The sequence below is a fragment of the Chiloscyllium plagiosum genome, chromosome 23, assembly GCF_004010195.1.
Source record: "Chiloscyllium plagiosum isolate BGI_BamShark_2017 chromosome 23, ASM401019v2, whole genome shotgun sequence".
NCBI lineage: Eukaryota > Metazoa > Chordata > Chondrichthyes > Orectolobiformes > Hemiscylliidae > Chiloscyllium > Chiloscyllium plagiosum.
Window position 1 is genome coordinate 17,019,977 of NC_057732.1, and position 14,807 is coordinate 17,034,783.

At 36.8% G+C, this 14,807-nt stretch overlaps 1 protein-coding gene across 1 annotated transcript in view; it reads right to left on the minus strand.

Annotated features, from left to right (window-relative positions):
• Positions 1–14,807, minus strand: part of LOC122561656 (ATP-binding cassette sub-family D member 2-like) — a 90,138-nt gene that overhangs the window by 56,081 nt on the left and 19,250 nt on the right. The window contains exons 3-5 of the mRNA XM_043713607.1: positions 9,981–10,105; positions 2,154–2,322; positions 69–163 (exon numbers count right to left, since the gene is read on the minus strand). Of these exons, the coding sequence (XP_043569542.1) occupies positions 69–163; positions 2,154–2,322; positions 9,981–10,105 (389 nt within the window). The remainder of the gene's footprint in view (positions 1–68; positions 164–2,153; positions 2,323–9,980; positions 10,106–14,807) is intronic.

Below are 14,807 nucleotides of genomic sequence, written 5' to 3' on the forward strand. Positions count from 1 at the left end.
AAAAATACAATAGTAAAGTCTAATCAACATTACGTGAAATATGCTTGGTTTTAATATTTAAAGCTTACCTTAAAGTTTAAACTGGAAATGACAACCTCTCCATTTGGGGTAATAATTGGGACATTTTCACAAATAATTCCTACATCAACGTCAATAACTTGTCCTAACAGGTAAAATAAAATAATGAAAGCATTTCACAAAACAGCATAGAAAACCATTATGCTTGCATCTAATGAAAGGTCATTGATCATGCTCGACTTAACTTCAATACCCATTGCAGTGAAGTATTTCCTAGCTATGCAATTCCTCGTTTGAAAATATTCTGACTTAATCACTGTTTCTTCTTTCTATATGAACTCAAATTGATGCCCTCGTTACCAATATATCAACCAATTAAATCTTTCATTATTTTCTGAAATATTTGCATAATTGTAAATATAGCTACACTTTTTCAGAACACCTCCCATCGTAGCTGTTTTCTTTCCTCACATCATTCTTATTACTCCCCATTCTACCATTTCCAAACTCTGGATGTGGTGCAGTGTTATAACTGCTATCCATTCAAAGCCTTCTGTAGGTTCCTCAATTTCCTTGCTTGTTAAAATGAATTCAGCCCTAATACTCTTTTAGTATGTTAGTTTTCATTTAAACTCTCTTTTTTAAATATCAGTTGGAAATCCAAGATGTGTCTTCCTTTGCTCCACTGAAAATTCAATTTTAAACAGATTCTGCTGTTTCCCACAACATAGTATTTCACATTTATCTGTTAACTTATATTTGTTGCTTCAACGAAGGGAATCTTATCACGAACTTTGCTACATGAACATTTAGAATAGGTATTTGCATTCCTTTTAAATGGTGAGAGTTACACAACTCTGAGATACAGACAGATTAGATTAGATTACTTATATTGTGGAAACAGGCCCTTCAGCCCAACAAGTCCACACCGACCCGCCGAAGAGCAATCCACCCAGACCTATTCCCCTACACTTAACACTACAGGCAATTTAATATGGCCAATTCACCTAACCTGCACATCTTTGGACTGTGGGAGGAAACCGGAGCACCCAGAGGAAACCCAGGCAGAATGTCCAAACTCCACACAGAGAGCTGCCTGAGGCGGGAATTGAACCCGGGTCTCTGGCGCTGTGAGGCAGCAGTGCTAACCACTGTGCCACCGTGCCGCATCGGAGTATCTAAATGCATGAAACACAGAAGGTTAGTATGCAGGTACAGCAAGTAATCCGAAGCGCTAATCAAATGTTATGACTTATTGCAAGGCGAATTTAATCCAAGAATAGGGAGGTCATACAGTCCATTAGTGAGATGTTATCTTGAGTACAGTGCATAATACTGGTCACCATACTTATGGAAAGATGTCAATGTGTTGGAAGCCATTCAAGAAGAATGACTGGGATAAACTAAGAGACAACAGGCTAGAGTCTAAAACCTGTTGTTTTGACTATATATATTATCTCTATATTCAACAGGGAGCGTAATTAGTTCTCCTCATCGGTACTATTTCAAGACCAATACAGAGAATGAGCAGGCTGCCTTATGAGGAAAGGCTAAACAGGTTAGACCTGTATCCTGTGGAATTTAAAACAGTGAGATGTGACTTAAGTGAAACCCTGTAAGATCCTGAGGGGACTTAACTAAGTAAATGTGGAAAGCATGTTCCCTCTTATGGAAGAATCTACAACTAGGGGACATAGTTTTAAACTAAGGGTGGGGTCCCCATTTAAAACAGAGATGAGGAAATATTATTTCTCTTAGAGGGTTGACAGTCTTTGGAATTCCCTTCCACAAAAGGTAGTGGATGAAAAATCTTTAAATATTTTTAAGGCAGAGATAGATAGATTCTTGATTATCAAAAGAATGAAAGATTATCAGAGATATGCAGGAGTGTAAAGTTGAGTGTTGCAGTCTCAGCAACCAGTTTATTGAAGCTACCACAAAAATTATGGTCAAAATTCAAGCCATACTGCCCAAATGGTTCAACAGCAAACCATAAATAATATTTGTGAATTATGCATTCTGATTGGTAATTTAGAGTTATATATTTGAATTTCAACATTTTAAAATTTGAAATTAACACAAAACTGAAAAAACTAATATTTTGTTTGAACACTGTGCTCATTTACAATGATTACCTTTTTGTTCTGAAGGAACTTCAATGTGGAATCCATGTTTAGCTACTTTGGTGCAGTCAGTTTCCATTTCTTGATTGATTGTGGACCTCTTGTATATTCCTCTCTGAACTTCTTCAAAAACAGAAAATAAGTTGTGCACTCTGGCTGTGTAGCCTGCCAATTCAGTGATCTACCAAGTTAAAAAAATATAGAAAATATTCAACACAGGACCTTTTTGATCTGGATACAAAACAGTAGATTAATTTAAAGTATGGTGTATGATTTACTGAACTGTTTTCACATGGAAAGGAATTTCCACAATAATACATCTAACACCATTGCATACAATTGTGTCAAGTTCCAAGGGCAGGATGCACTGCAGGTCATTACTTGTGCAGCCCCAATAGTCTTCAATACTATTATTGAAGAATGTCAGTTACCATCAGTAATTCAAAGTGACTATTTTACCACTATTTTATTGCCACTGGGCCACAACATTGTTACAATTAGTCAATATGTTGGTAACTCATGAAGTAGTATGTAGAATGCTTCATCTTGAGCTTTAAGCTAACAGTGCAGATTGTATATTGAGATATTATCCTGGAGTATTTTGGTTCGCAGACACACATGCAGTTTCACCGAAGCTGCAAGTTCCTCATTTCTGTACTGATACATTCTCTATTTACATCTGCACATATCACATTATCAAAAATAACATTCTCTTCACATATTCACTCTCAAGACAGATTTTCTCTTACTGATGTCTGATCGACATGAAACTCATTACATCACATTTCTCCACACTTCTGCCTAGATGGTCGACATATTCCAGTAGTTTACTTTTACTTAAACAGTCTTTAGAATCATTAACGAATTTAACATTTTTCCCTTTCATCTTTAACATTTCCAAATAATTGTTCATGCCTCCTCATTTTGGTTGTGCATCGCTATTCAGTCTCCAAGCAAAACTCATACTCTAACTTGTGTGGACATAGTTTACATATTCTGATACCAAAACTTTTCTGTTGACTGTTGGGGTCCACCATGAAAACTTGTTCTTGGAATAATGCATCCTAGAAATGTAATTGTTGGTCTCCAGAATTAACATGCCTCAGTTAGTGCAAGGTCTGCATTCTGAACAGCCTGAACTTCTGGTTGTATCTCTTCTTCGATTAACATTGAATTAGGGTGTCATCCATATGCAAATTGTTCCCCCATTTCCCTTCCAGGATTCTCGACAATGCTCTTTGGAAAATCCCTGGCATACAGTAATATGATACTCCTGTTTCATTCAGAAATATTAACGATGTTGCATTGAAATACTGACCCATTTTGGGCCTTGATTTTTGCAGTGCAGTAAATTGGATGTTCCAAGTGTTAAAGCCTCCCTGGATTAAACACAATGAAAAAAACTCTCATACCAACAATCATACAATCAGTAATTAATACTTCCTCAAAAATTCCATGTTTGCAAAATTCTGCTACTCAGCATAAATCCAATACTCAATATAAATCCATTACAAGGCTTCTTTTGATTCTCCCAAATGCTGATATCTCATTAAATCTCACCCATCATCAGTAGTTATTTTACGCATTAAATGTTTTGAATTGGCGCATCACACGCCATAATGCTTTGTTCCACATTTTGTTTTACCAGACATCAACTACTGGAGCCACAGAATATAGGGGCCGCACAGTAGTCCTGTGGTTGGCACAGTGGTTAGACCAGCTGCCCCACAGCACAAAGTTTGAATCCAGTCTTGGCTGACTGTCTGGGGTTTGCATTTCTCCCCATGCCTGCCTGGGTTTCTGCTGGGTGCTCTAGTCTGCCCACAATCCAAAAACGTGTAGGTTAGGTGGATTGGCCATCGTACGTGCATGGTTACTGGGATAGGGTGGAGTGGCAGGATACTCTTTGAAGAGTCAGTGCAGACTTCATGGCCCAAATGGCCTCAATTTGCACTGTAGGATTCAGTGAATATGTGCTGACTTGATGGTACTGCTGTTTCACATGTAAATCTAAAGGAGTTCTATAGTGCTGAAATTGCTATTTCCAGTGCTTCCATTTCTGGCGTCCTTGTTGACCTTCTGCATTATCAAATGAGTGAGGTAATGGTTCCTCACCAGACTCACTGTCTCTATGGACTACCAGCCTGACTAACTTTAGTGGATACTTAGATTTTTCCTTCTTCGTGTTGAAGTGTTCTGATCTTATGTTTATCCACTTCAGAGTATTGCTGGTTTACAGTTAACTTTTAAAGTCTTCCAAAGTTGCTTTTCCTACTCTTTTCACTGTGCAGCTTCATCGTAGAAGTGTTCCAAGGTCTTTTGCCCTATCTTCAAAATTTTCCAACTTATTTCCCCATCAAGTTTTCCAAGATCCTGGCTGGCCTACAAAGTCTTCCTACTTCTGACAGAGTTACACCTTTAAAGTATTTTAAGGCGATGTCTTGCCTTCAGAATTTTTCTATTTCAGCTATGCCCCTCAGACTTGGTTTTAGTTTCAGATCCTGGTTCTGGAATTATTTCCCCTAACTACCACTATGCTTCTGCTTGTGCTTTGAACCAACCCAGCTAACTGCTCATTGAAGTATTGGTATGGAGTATCTTAAGCTGCAGGTGTCACCTGGGATTGAGTGACATGCATCCAAGAATACTGAAAAAAGATAGAGTGGAAATTACAGAATCATTGACAATAATCTTTCAATTTTCCCTCGTGCCAGAGGACTGAGGATTGAAACAAAACACCCTTGTTCAAATGCCTAGCAATTGCAGGGAAGTCAGTTTAGCTTTGCTGGGGAAACTTCTAGAAACAATAATTCTTCATAGAATTAATAGTCAAGTGGAAAAATAAAAGTTCACGCAGAAGAGTCAGCACAGATTTATTAAAGGAAAATAGTGTCTAATTTTGAGTCTAATTTTTGAAGGAGTAAAACTAAAGATTGACTCAGCATACACTGAGATGGCATACAACAGAAATGTAAGGCAAGTTATGGTATAAAACAAACAGCAACATCATGGATACAAAACTTTGAGGGAGAGGAAACAAAAAAGGAATAACTAATGGGTATTTTTGGGCTGGAAGGTAGTTATACTTGAATATCCCATCGGTCATTATTGGGATCCTTGATTTTCCTGGCATAAATTATCTAGATCTTGGTGGGCAGGAGACAACACAAAACTCTGGAGAATTGCAAACGGTGGGAAGAACAATGTCAGTTAAAAGGACATTAACAGGTTGGTGGATGTGCAGATAAGTGGCAAATAAATTTCAACATGGAATAGTGTGATATGATGCATTTTGGTACAAGAAAGATAGAGAGACATAACAAAATTAAGAGTACTATTCTAATGCATGTGCAGGACCACAATGAACTGTGTGCAATCAAGGGCATAGGTTATTAAAGTTTGGAAGACAAGTAGAGAGAGCTGTCAATGAAGCATACAGTATTCTAAGTTTTTTTAAAATAAGGGCAGAGTGCAAGAGCAGAGAGGCTATTATTATATGCATTGGTTAACTTGAGGGGGAGCTCTGTACCCCAGTCCTGGGTGCCACACAATAGGAAGGGTATGAATACATCAGAGAAAGTGCAGAAGATGTTGGTGAGAATGATTCTAGGGGTGAGAAACATCACTTATTAGGATATTTTGGAGAAATTGTAACTGTTTTCATTGGAGATGAGAAGACTAAGGCAGGGGAGTTGGTCAAGACTTGTAAAATCATGATGGGTCTGGACAGAGTAGATAGGGAGAAAATGCTCCCACTTGTAAAAAGATCAAGAGCAAAACTGCGTAGTCTTAAAGCGATTTGCAAATGAGAGATAAGAATTTTATTTTTTTCATATAGTGAGTCTGGAATGCACCTTTAGGAAGTGTGAAGGCAGATTCAATTGATGCATTCAAGGGAACATCAGATAATTATTTAATATAAACAATGTGCAGGGTCACCAGGAAAAGGCAGGAGACTGTCATTATTAAATGCAGATGCAGGACCAATAGGCCAAATGTACACTGTAACAATTTCATGATTGACATACTGAGCCGGCTTGCTCCTTATCTCTAAGTAAGGCCCTTCAATTCTTTATGTACTGTAACACTCCTTTATTTATAGTTGTTCATTGTAGGTTATCAAACATAGCTCTCTTATATTGTGTTGAAAGATCTCCCTCTTCACATGCTCATTCTAGACAGGCTGGTACCTTTTCTCGTTCTTCAGTCACGGGATTAGTTACATAACGGTAAATTATAAAAATCTCATTACACCTCACAGAAGAAATTCAAGATAGCAATAAATGTTCCCTGCTCCACTTTTAGGCAGCTTTAGCTATAAGGCAGTTATTTTGTTAGATCAGTAGCAAAAACGCTCTACTTCGAAACTAAAGATCAGAAATTACACCTGCAATTATGTCAATAGTGAAACAATTTGTAATATTAAAAAAAGGTAACAAACAAATGCAATACTGTAAACACAACTAGTTTTGACAATTACATCATAAGTGTCAAAAAATAAATTTTAAACCAAAATAACTGTACATTAAATATAATAGAGCTTTCAAACCCACCAAATAATGTGTTGTAAGCGAATGTCTTAAAAATGCTAATATAATTGATTCAAAATCAGTGCCTAAGTATATGACATTGTCTGGCAGATAATTAGTTTCCACTCTTACAGAAATTTAAACTGATCATCAAAAATGACATTATTGATTTAGATTCAGAATAAGTTTACTCCTTGAAATAATTCTGGGCATTGTTTTTCATTGAGGCAGATTTTATGCATCAAACATTTAAGATGTAAAAGGTCCCAAAACGATACACAAATGTAATACAGTGGAACACAATCACGCATAACTGCTCTTCATAATTCAATGACAGTGAATATCATAATATATACTAAAATTTTATTTGTAATAATTTGTTCTAATTCCACTCTGTAGTATCATATTACATCATTAAAATGCTCGACTGTTTTCCCCAAACATATAATAATCTTCTATTTTGGATACAAAGTCCTAAAGAAATTACATACATCTCAGATTTTGTGGAAGAATTAAAATATTACAGGAGTCATGACTTGAGAATGAGACATTGCACTTTAGTGAAAGTTCTTTTCGATGATTACATCTTTTGTGACAAAAAGAAAATTTTCACATGAACCGGTAATAAATAACATGTCAATTAACCTCACAACCAGCTAAAATCTCACTTAGCACATACATAATAAAGACCGATGACCAAAATTATTCCCAATCCTCAGTCAGAACAGCTCAAGAATTGGGGTATATTCATTAGACACAAAGAAGCTAGGAAGAAATGTGACAAAAGTTGTTTATGTATGGATTAGACACTAAGCAATTTGATTGGGTTATTAAGATGCCTAGTAGTGGTCGAATCCAAATGCCATGCATAAATCTGGGGAAAAGACTGCATTTAGGTAGTTCTTTTCACAGTGGAGTTTTGTTGGAGGGATGAAATGCTGAAGCATGGAGTAAGCTTTAGCAAGTACTGAAAGGTAGCCATTTCTAGTAATGAGAAGAGAATAGAATCCCTACAGTGTGGAAGCAGGCCTTTTGGTCTATCAAGTCCACACCAACCCTCCAATGATCAACCCACTCAGACCCATTATCCTCCATTTCCCATAGCTAATCTACCTAGCCTTCACATCCCTGAACACTATGGGCAACTTAGCATTGCCAATCCACCTAACCTGCACATCCTTGGATTGTGGAAGGAAACCCACGCAGACACGGGGAGAATGTGCAAACTCCACACAGACAATCACCCAAGGGTGGAATTGAAGCATTATGAGGTAGCAGTGTTAACCACTGAGCCATCGTGCCACCCCAAAAGGCATATTATAGATTAGCTGAGTTCGGAGCATTCATGGATTACCAAGATTAAATTAGAGCTTTGTTTGAATAAATGCTCTCATGTTTTCTTTTAAATTGGCCTCTACTGTGTTTGTCTTTTCTAGAGCTTGACTGAAGAATGGAATATGCCAAGATGTATGTGGCTTCCCAGTATCTGAATGAACTGTCAATTTTTTTTTCAGTTTGAACAACTAGTATAGCAGGAGTGAACATTTTTATGTTGCTATAATAAGGTACTGGCCCTTACCCACATCACAGGCAAGCAATCATTTTCATCTGAACAGCCTTTTTAAACAGAAATGCCTAAACTAAAACCTGTTGGAGGCTGCATGAAGAAAACTCAGTCTTTCTAAACCAAATACTTAGCAATTCCCAATTGAATATGCATGTTGAATTTAGGAATCAGAAGAGAAAAATATTAAAATAAATCTAACTCTAAATTAACCTAAAAGTTAACTTAAAATGCATAAAATTAAGAACTTTTGATTGACTACTGGTTATCCTAATAAAAAAGCTGAGACATTATATTTGAAATAATATCATTGATAACCATGATATGCCTACTGAGACAGGTTTAGAGCATTATGATGCATTTTTTTGTTACAATTATTTAAAACTGCGAAGTGCCATATAATGATTACATTTGAATCCCTATAATAAAAATAAAGCTCTTACTTCTCCGGGCTTAATTTCTTTTTAGGCCTTTCTCAATCAAACAAAGTGGGGATCCGCAAAAAAGCAAATTTGGCTCAAGAGCCACAAGTCAAAGATCCCCGAACTACATATTTTCCATTAATCCCAAACAAAAATCTATAACCATTTGCCAGAGCAGTGGATGAGCTAAGTGCTGAAGAGAGGATATACCATGGAAGTGCAAGTCCACAGTGTGGACAGTGGACAACATGTGGAGATAGCAGCTCAGCTCAGGACCAAACATAACATAAGAGATGTGAAGTCTGTTCACATAACAGCATAAGAAAGTTCAATATGAGCTTACATTGCATTCATTCAAGATGATTGCGACCAATCTTAAATCTCATCTTCACTTTCCTGCCCACTCTCATAAACTTTGATTTCCTAAGAGATCAAGAATCTTTCCAAATTCCAAAGATTCAGAACCTATGAGTGAATAAACTTATTTTCATTCAGGTTTAAACAATCAGCCCTTCATCCTTAAATTGTTCCCCTTGTTCTAGATTTCCCAGTTAGGGGGAATACTACTCATTGTGCACATAAATGTGCCACTTCATAATATGAAATATTTCAATGAGATTATCTCTCATCCCCTAAGACCCAATTTACTCAACCTCTCAACATAGAACAATCCTCCTTCCCTGTGGCTTATCTCATTAAATGTCAGCCCCTTATAGTGGCCAGGCAGATAGGTGGAGGCAGTAGCCAGGAATAGAGACCTGAAGACAAAGTCTTCCAAAATCAATTGGAGGAGTTATTATCCAAAACAGGAAAACAATGAGGGGCTGCATAATTCAGTCTCTTCAACTCTATAATACATGTAAAAATTATCAGGCTATTACTTTTCTCTTCCTGAAGCGGTTATTACATGGGCATTTAGTCAGAGCACAGTATGGAGAGACAGAGGGTGAGGATTTGCTCCATGTTTTTTTAAAATCAATTTGTCTTACAAATGAGCAGACCTATGTAAAAAGAAGACAATCAAATTTTCAAGCGATTTCCCTTGTATTATAAAAACAAATCTTCCCTGCATTGGTACAACATATAGAGAATAAATCACTTAGGGGGATTGCTATGTCAGTGTCATTGCAAAACAGCAACATGAGCTTCCTCAGTATTTTGACAGGGACTGGATCACCTTGGAAAATACTTTTCATACTTAAGTTTAATATAAACCTTATGTAGATTATATTTCTTTTTTTTAAAAGAATACATGAATGATGTCATCTATATAAACAGTGGGAACAGACTGCAATTTCATTCATAATTTTATAGTGCATAATACCTCTTTGTATGAAGACATAATTCTTTCAATAGCATCAGCTCCAGCAGCCAGCAGATTACGTGCTGTGGTGAAAGCTTCAGTTCGTTCACTAACCAAACTTACTTGCTTGTGTCCATCTTCTGACTCTTGAAAAAAGATAATAATGCATATTAAATTCTATTTCATGATATACTAAGTTACTCGGACATGTAATTTGCCTGTTACAAAACAAAGCAGCACTTTAATATATAAACATAAATTATAAATCCTGCATTTAGACACGGCCTGATACGAAGAGACAGATAGGATTCACTTTATGCTTTATTTTCAAAAACAAATTGTCTTATAAATGAATAGAATTGAATAGAATTGGAGGACAATGTTTTGATAACTCCTCTGGTTTTAACTGGAGGAAATGCTTTTGCTTGAATTTTTTTGTAATTTTTAGATATTTATTTGAACTTACTAATTTTCAAACGTGTCTCAAAAACACACCAAGTATTTTCCTGCAATTGATTACTTGGACCAACAGAGCCATCGTCCATATAAAGTTTACATTAGGAATACTCAAGAGTATTTACCAGTTTCAACATACACAGAAGATCTTGAAAGAAAAGTAACTTCCATTTCAGGAAATAGCAATAGATGCACATTGAGCAATTAAAGCCACAATTACATGAAAAATCAATGCATTATTGTACCAATTCTATCAAATGTATCTATTGTATAGCTTACACCTTTATAGCTTGTTGTTCTATTCTTGACAATTCCAATTTAAATGGAAAACCACTGATTAAATTGTACAATGAAAAGTGCTCAACCTAGGTATAACAAAAACATTTTTTCTGTCATTGATAAAATACAGTAATATAAAATACAGCAAATAAAATTTTATGTTCCTATTTGAATACATCAATCTGCAAGCTTGCTGTAAGTGTAAAGTATTTCAGTTCTCCACCAATATCAGACTGTTAATGTAATTCCCAGCAGGGTATGATCTGGCTTCAGGGCAAAATAAACTGAGAATTCTTGTAGACATAAAATTTCCACCACTTCAGTCTTAATGCCTTGGAGACTTAATAAATATACCTGATAACTCAAATGTAAGTATGGAAAATATACCCTCCCTTATCATTGTGAGGCTGATTTTAACTGACAGATGTGTTTCTGAGTAGACAACAAGTTAAAATACTTAGAATTAATGGCCTATCAGGAAGCTGACAGAAATCTGTTGACTTCCATCTTTAACCTGAGCATAATGTACAATTCTTGAGAAGCCCCAGGTGTGTCTATTTAATGATATAAATGGTTCGACAGCTGTTTCTTTCAATTTTAAAGTTAACAGCATGAAAATGGCACTCCTGGAGCTTGCCAGTGAAAACATGACAAATTGAGGTTTAGCAATTCCTAGGCATGAAATGTTTCAAATGCTGAGATCTGGCACCTATTTCCTTGCCTAAGTGAAAAGGTCTTCGTTCACAGAACATGTTCTGAGAGCATGTATTTATTGCTCCGCAGTTGGTCATTTCCAATATTTTGGAGCTAATTTCTAACAGTTTGGAGTTTTGCCTTTGATCTGCACTGTCCAACTGCCAACCTGCATATCAGCAATTAAAACTGTTAGTGTATAAAACGTGATTTGTAGAATCTTGTAATCTGTTGTCCACGAGTGTTTCTCATAAGTAATTAATACTATCTCTGTCAGGGCTGGCACTTTTATGCTCTTTCTAACTGACTAAAAGAGTCAGAAAAACTGAATGCTATGTTTGCTGCTTTTGCAGACTTACTATGGATTCAAGATGTCATATATTCTGATAAATGTACATAATTTAGAAATTTAGATTTTACCATAGAGTTAGAACCAATCTGAGGCTTCAGTTCTGAGAAGGTAACTACTTTTCTTAAGTCAGAACGTCTTAGTGAACAATGAACTAAATAAAGACGGTCTAAGAAAGCACATGACTTCAATTAGTTGCCCAGCAAGATACTTATGCAACTGACAAAAGTGTTTACATGCTGAGTTTTATGGCATACAGACAAATGATCAGGGACCACCAATAGTTTGCGACGAATAGAGTTTCAGTTCACAAGAACTGTTCCATATCAGCAAAAAGACAGGTTAGTTTGTGATGTCTCTGAGCTTAGAAAGTTTCTGTAGAAGTTTACAAGCTGTCAGACCTGAAAAGAAGTTTAGGCATCACACTGGAAAAGGTCAGTTAAGTAAGAAATTAAAGAGTTAAGATAGGAGAAATACTTTCCACGGATTGAGAATCCAATGAGGATATTGTTGGGATAATAGTAAAAGGGTTGTCAATGTTGATCTTGTCAATGTGTGTTGATATTTCTAAATTGCATATATTATATATAAATACTTTGTGTTTTCTGTAATAAACTTTTGTGGTCTCTTGCTGAACAAAATTGGTAGACTCCTGTTCAGCAAATAGACACCATTTTAACCAAATGCAAGAGTTAAACTTATGATCTATCAGGCCAGGCTTCACTCTTGGATCTGGCTTGTCCAGTGGTATCATCAGCTGAGATCATAACATGCCAATCAAGCTGGCCCAAGTCACTCAAACGTCAATGAAAAGGGTCTTCATGTCATCAATATACACCTGGCGTGCAAACACTAAAAAAAATCAAAACTTGTACTTATACCAGATTTCCAGGGAGCCGTCATAATATGTTCATCTTGGGACATTCAAGTTTTCTACATGTCTTCACAACTTGAAGCAGAGTTTGTGGTTGATTTTTTGAAGACAAGGTCCACCCACTGAAGACATGGCTGACAACTTCTAGCACTATATTCAAGAAAGCTACAACAGGAACCACATAGGCAGCAGAGTTGTAATTAAGTAAGCAATCTGAATGTTAAAGATGTAATTCAGAAGCCGGGACAAAAATCAGAGTGCATTCAGGATGCATGAATCAGGTTTTCTCGAACATTAACTGTTGCTACACTTTTTTCAACATTGTAGAGCCGCAAAGTCCGGAACCTTAAAGTAAGAAACTGATAAGCACTCTGTGCTTTTCTTCTAAAGATGTTACGTAATGAATGGACCAACAGTCCCACACAGAACTGCTGGGGACAACTTGTTTCTGTTAAACTGAAGCAGTACAGCCACAGAAACAAATTCTGAATCCAGTGTATTCCCCAATTCAAAGAAGTTCCACAAACAACAATTCATCTTTCACAAAAACCCTTTGCTCGTTGTTAAATTATACCAACCTTAACAAGACAGGCAGGCAGGTCACCTGGCAGGCAGCAAGTAAAAATGAGCAAGACAGGACAATGAAGTGGTGAAATATATTTTACGATGCAACATTATCAAACATCCAAGTTAACATCCCTGTGCAACTATAAATCCTTTGACTTATTTTTCAACATATTCCTATATGGGGCCACCCTTTTTAGTGAACACAATGAGAGGCAAACTCCTGATATACCTGTTGGAACTGCTTAAATGCTCCTGAACATCTTCCACTAAATCTGAGAGGCTGTGAAGGCACAGTCCAAGATCTCTCCACCTTCCCTTCAAGACAACAGGCAACCTATAGAGCTCTGAATGGGGGGAATAAAGGCATTGTGCACCCTCACTGAATACAATATCTATGGGCTAGAGGGCACTTTGCTGAGTTTTCTCGTCATGTTTAATGTTTTCTCTGAAGGTGACCACCCTTTCTATGAATCCAGATATCGGTGTCAATGCCTGAGGCATCCTTGCACTGACATTAGAAATGGACTCATGCAATTTGAATTAGCTTTATTGTCACATGTCCTCATGAGTACAGTGAAAAGTTGACAAGTCGCCATTTATGGCGCCATGTTATGTACATAAGTACCTAGGTACAGATTCTTGAGTACAAATTCTTAGTAAAATAAAAATTAGAAATATAAAGAAACAAAAAATCCTTATAAAGTACAAAATCATAGTAATAAATTAGAAAAATAAAGAAATAAAAAGTTCAGAGTAACAGTCATTTCATGATAATGGAACAAAAAGAAAAAAAATTAAAAAAAGAAAATTTAAGACAAAGTCCACTTAATCCACTTCACAACTCTGGGCTCGAGGACTTGACCCTCCTTGTTGGAATCCCGGACCAGACCCACCACGATGCTGAAGAAATCGTTGCATGGGAGTAACAGACTGACTGAAGCCAACACAAAGAAACTCAGATCGATGCCAATGAAACAGCTGCTGAAATTTCCCTCCAACCATGCGTATTGTGATCGAAGACAGTGACAGAATTTCACAAGTTGTGTGATGCTTCTCCAGAACAGCCTCCTTCACCAACAGTCTCCAAGGTTTAGCATTTGTGTTCAGCTAAGTTAAGATTGAAGGTCTGTAGCTTCCGATGGAAAATCTCCGCTTCTGTGCCATCTCCACCAGCTACTCTTGCACATTTTATTGTGAGATTTACCATATGATAGCCCATCTGTCTGCACTGGCACCTCCATTGAGGCGGACGTATTTGTGCAGGTGGAAGATATACTTGAGTACATGATGTACCTGAGAATGGCGCATTCTCAGTGATTGACCTCTGAGGAGTTTTGTCCTCCATCCACACCATTGATGGTAATGTGAAAGGCCTGTGAGAGATGAAAGACATTAATCAGAATTGACAATTAAAGTTATAAGTCATTACTATGTACAATATAGGTTTTACGTACCCACTGACATCAAGTCAACATGCAGCCATCAGATTTTTTTCAACACGTAGTTGGGAAACTCCTGTCTTTCCATTTCCAATGGCCAAGCATGCTAGCACTTAGCTTATCTCTAGCACCACCTCCCCTGTAATGCTCAAGGTGGTATTGATTGTAGGGCAAATTTCAGATCTGTGCCT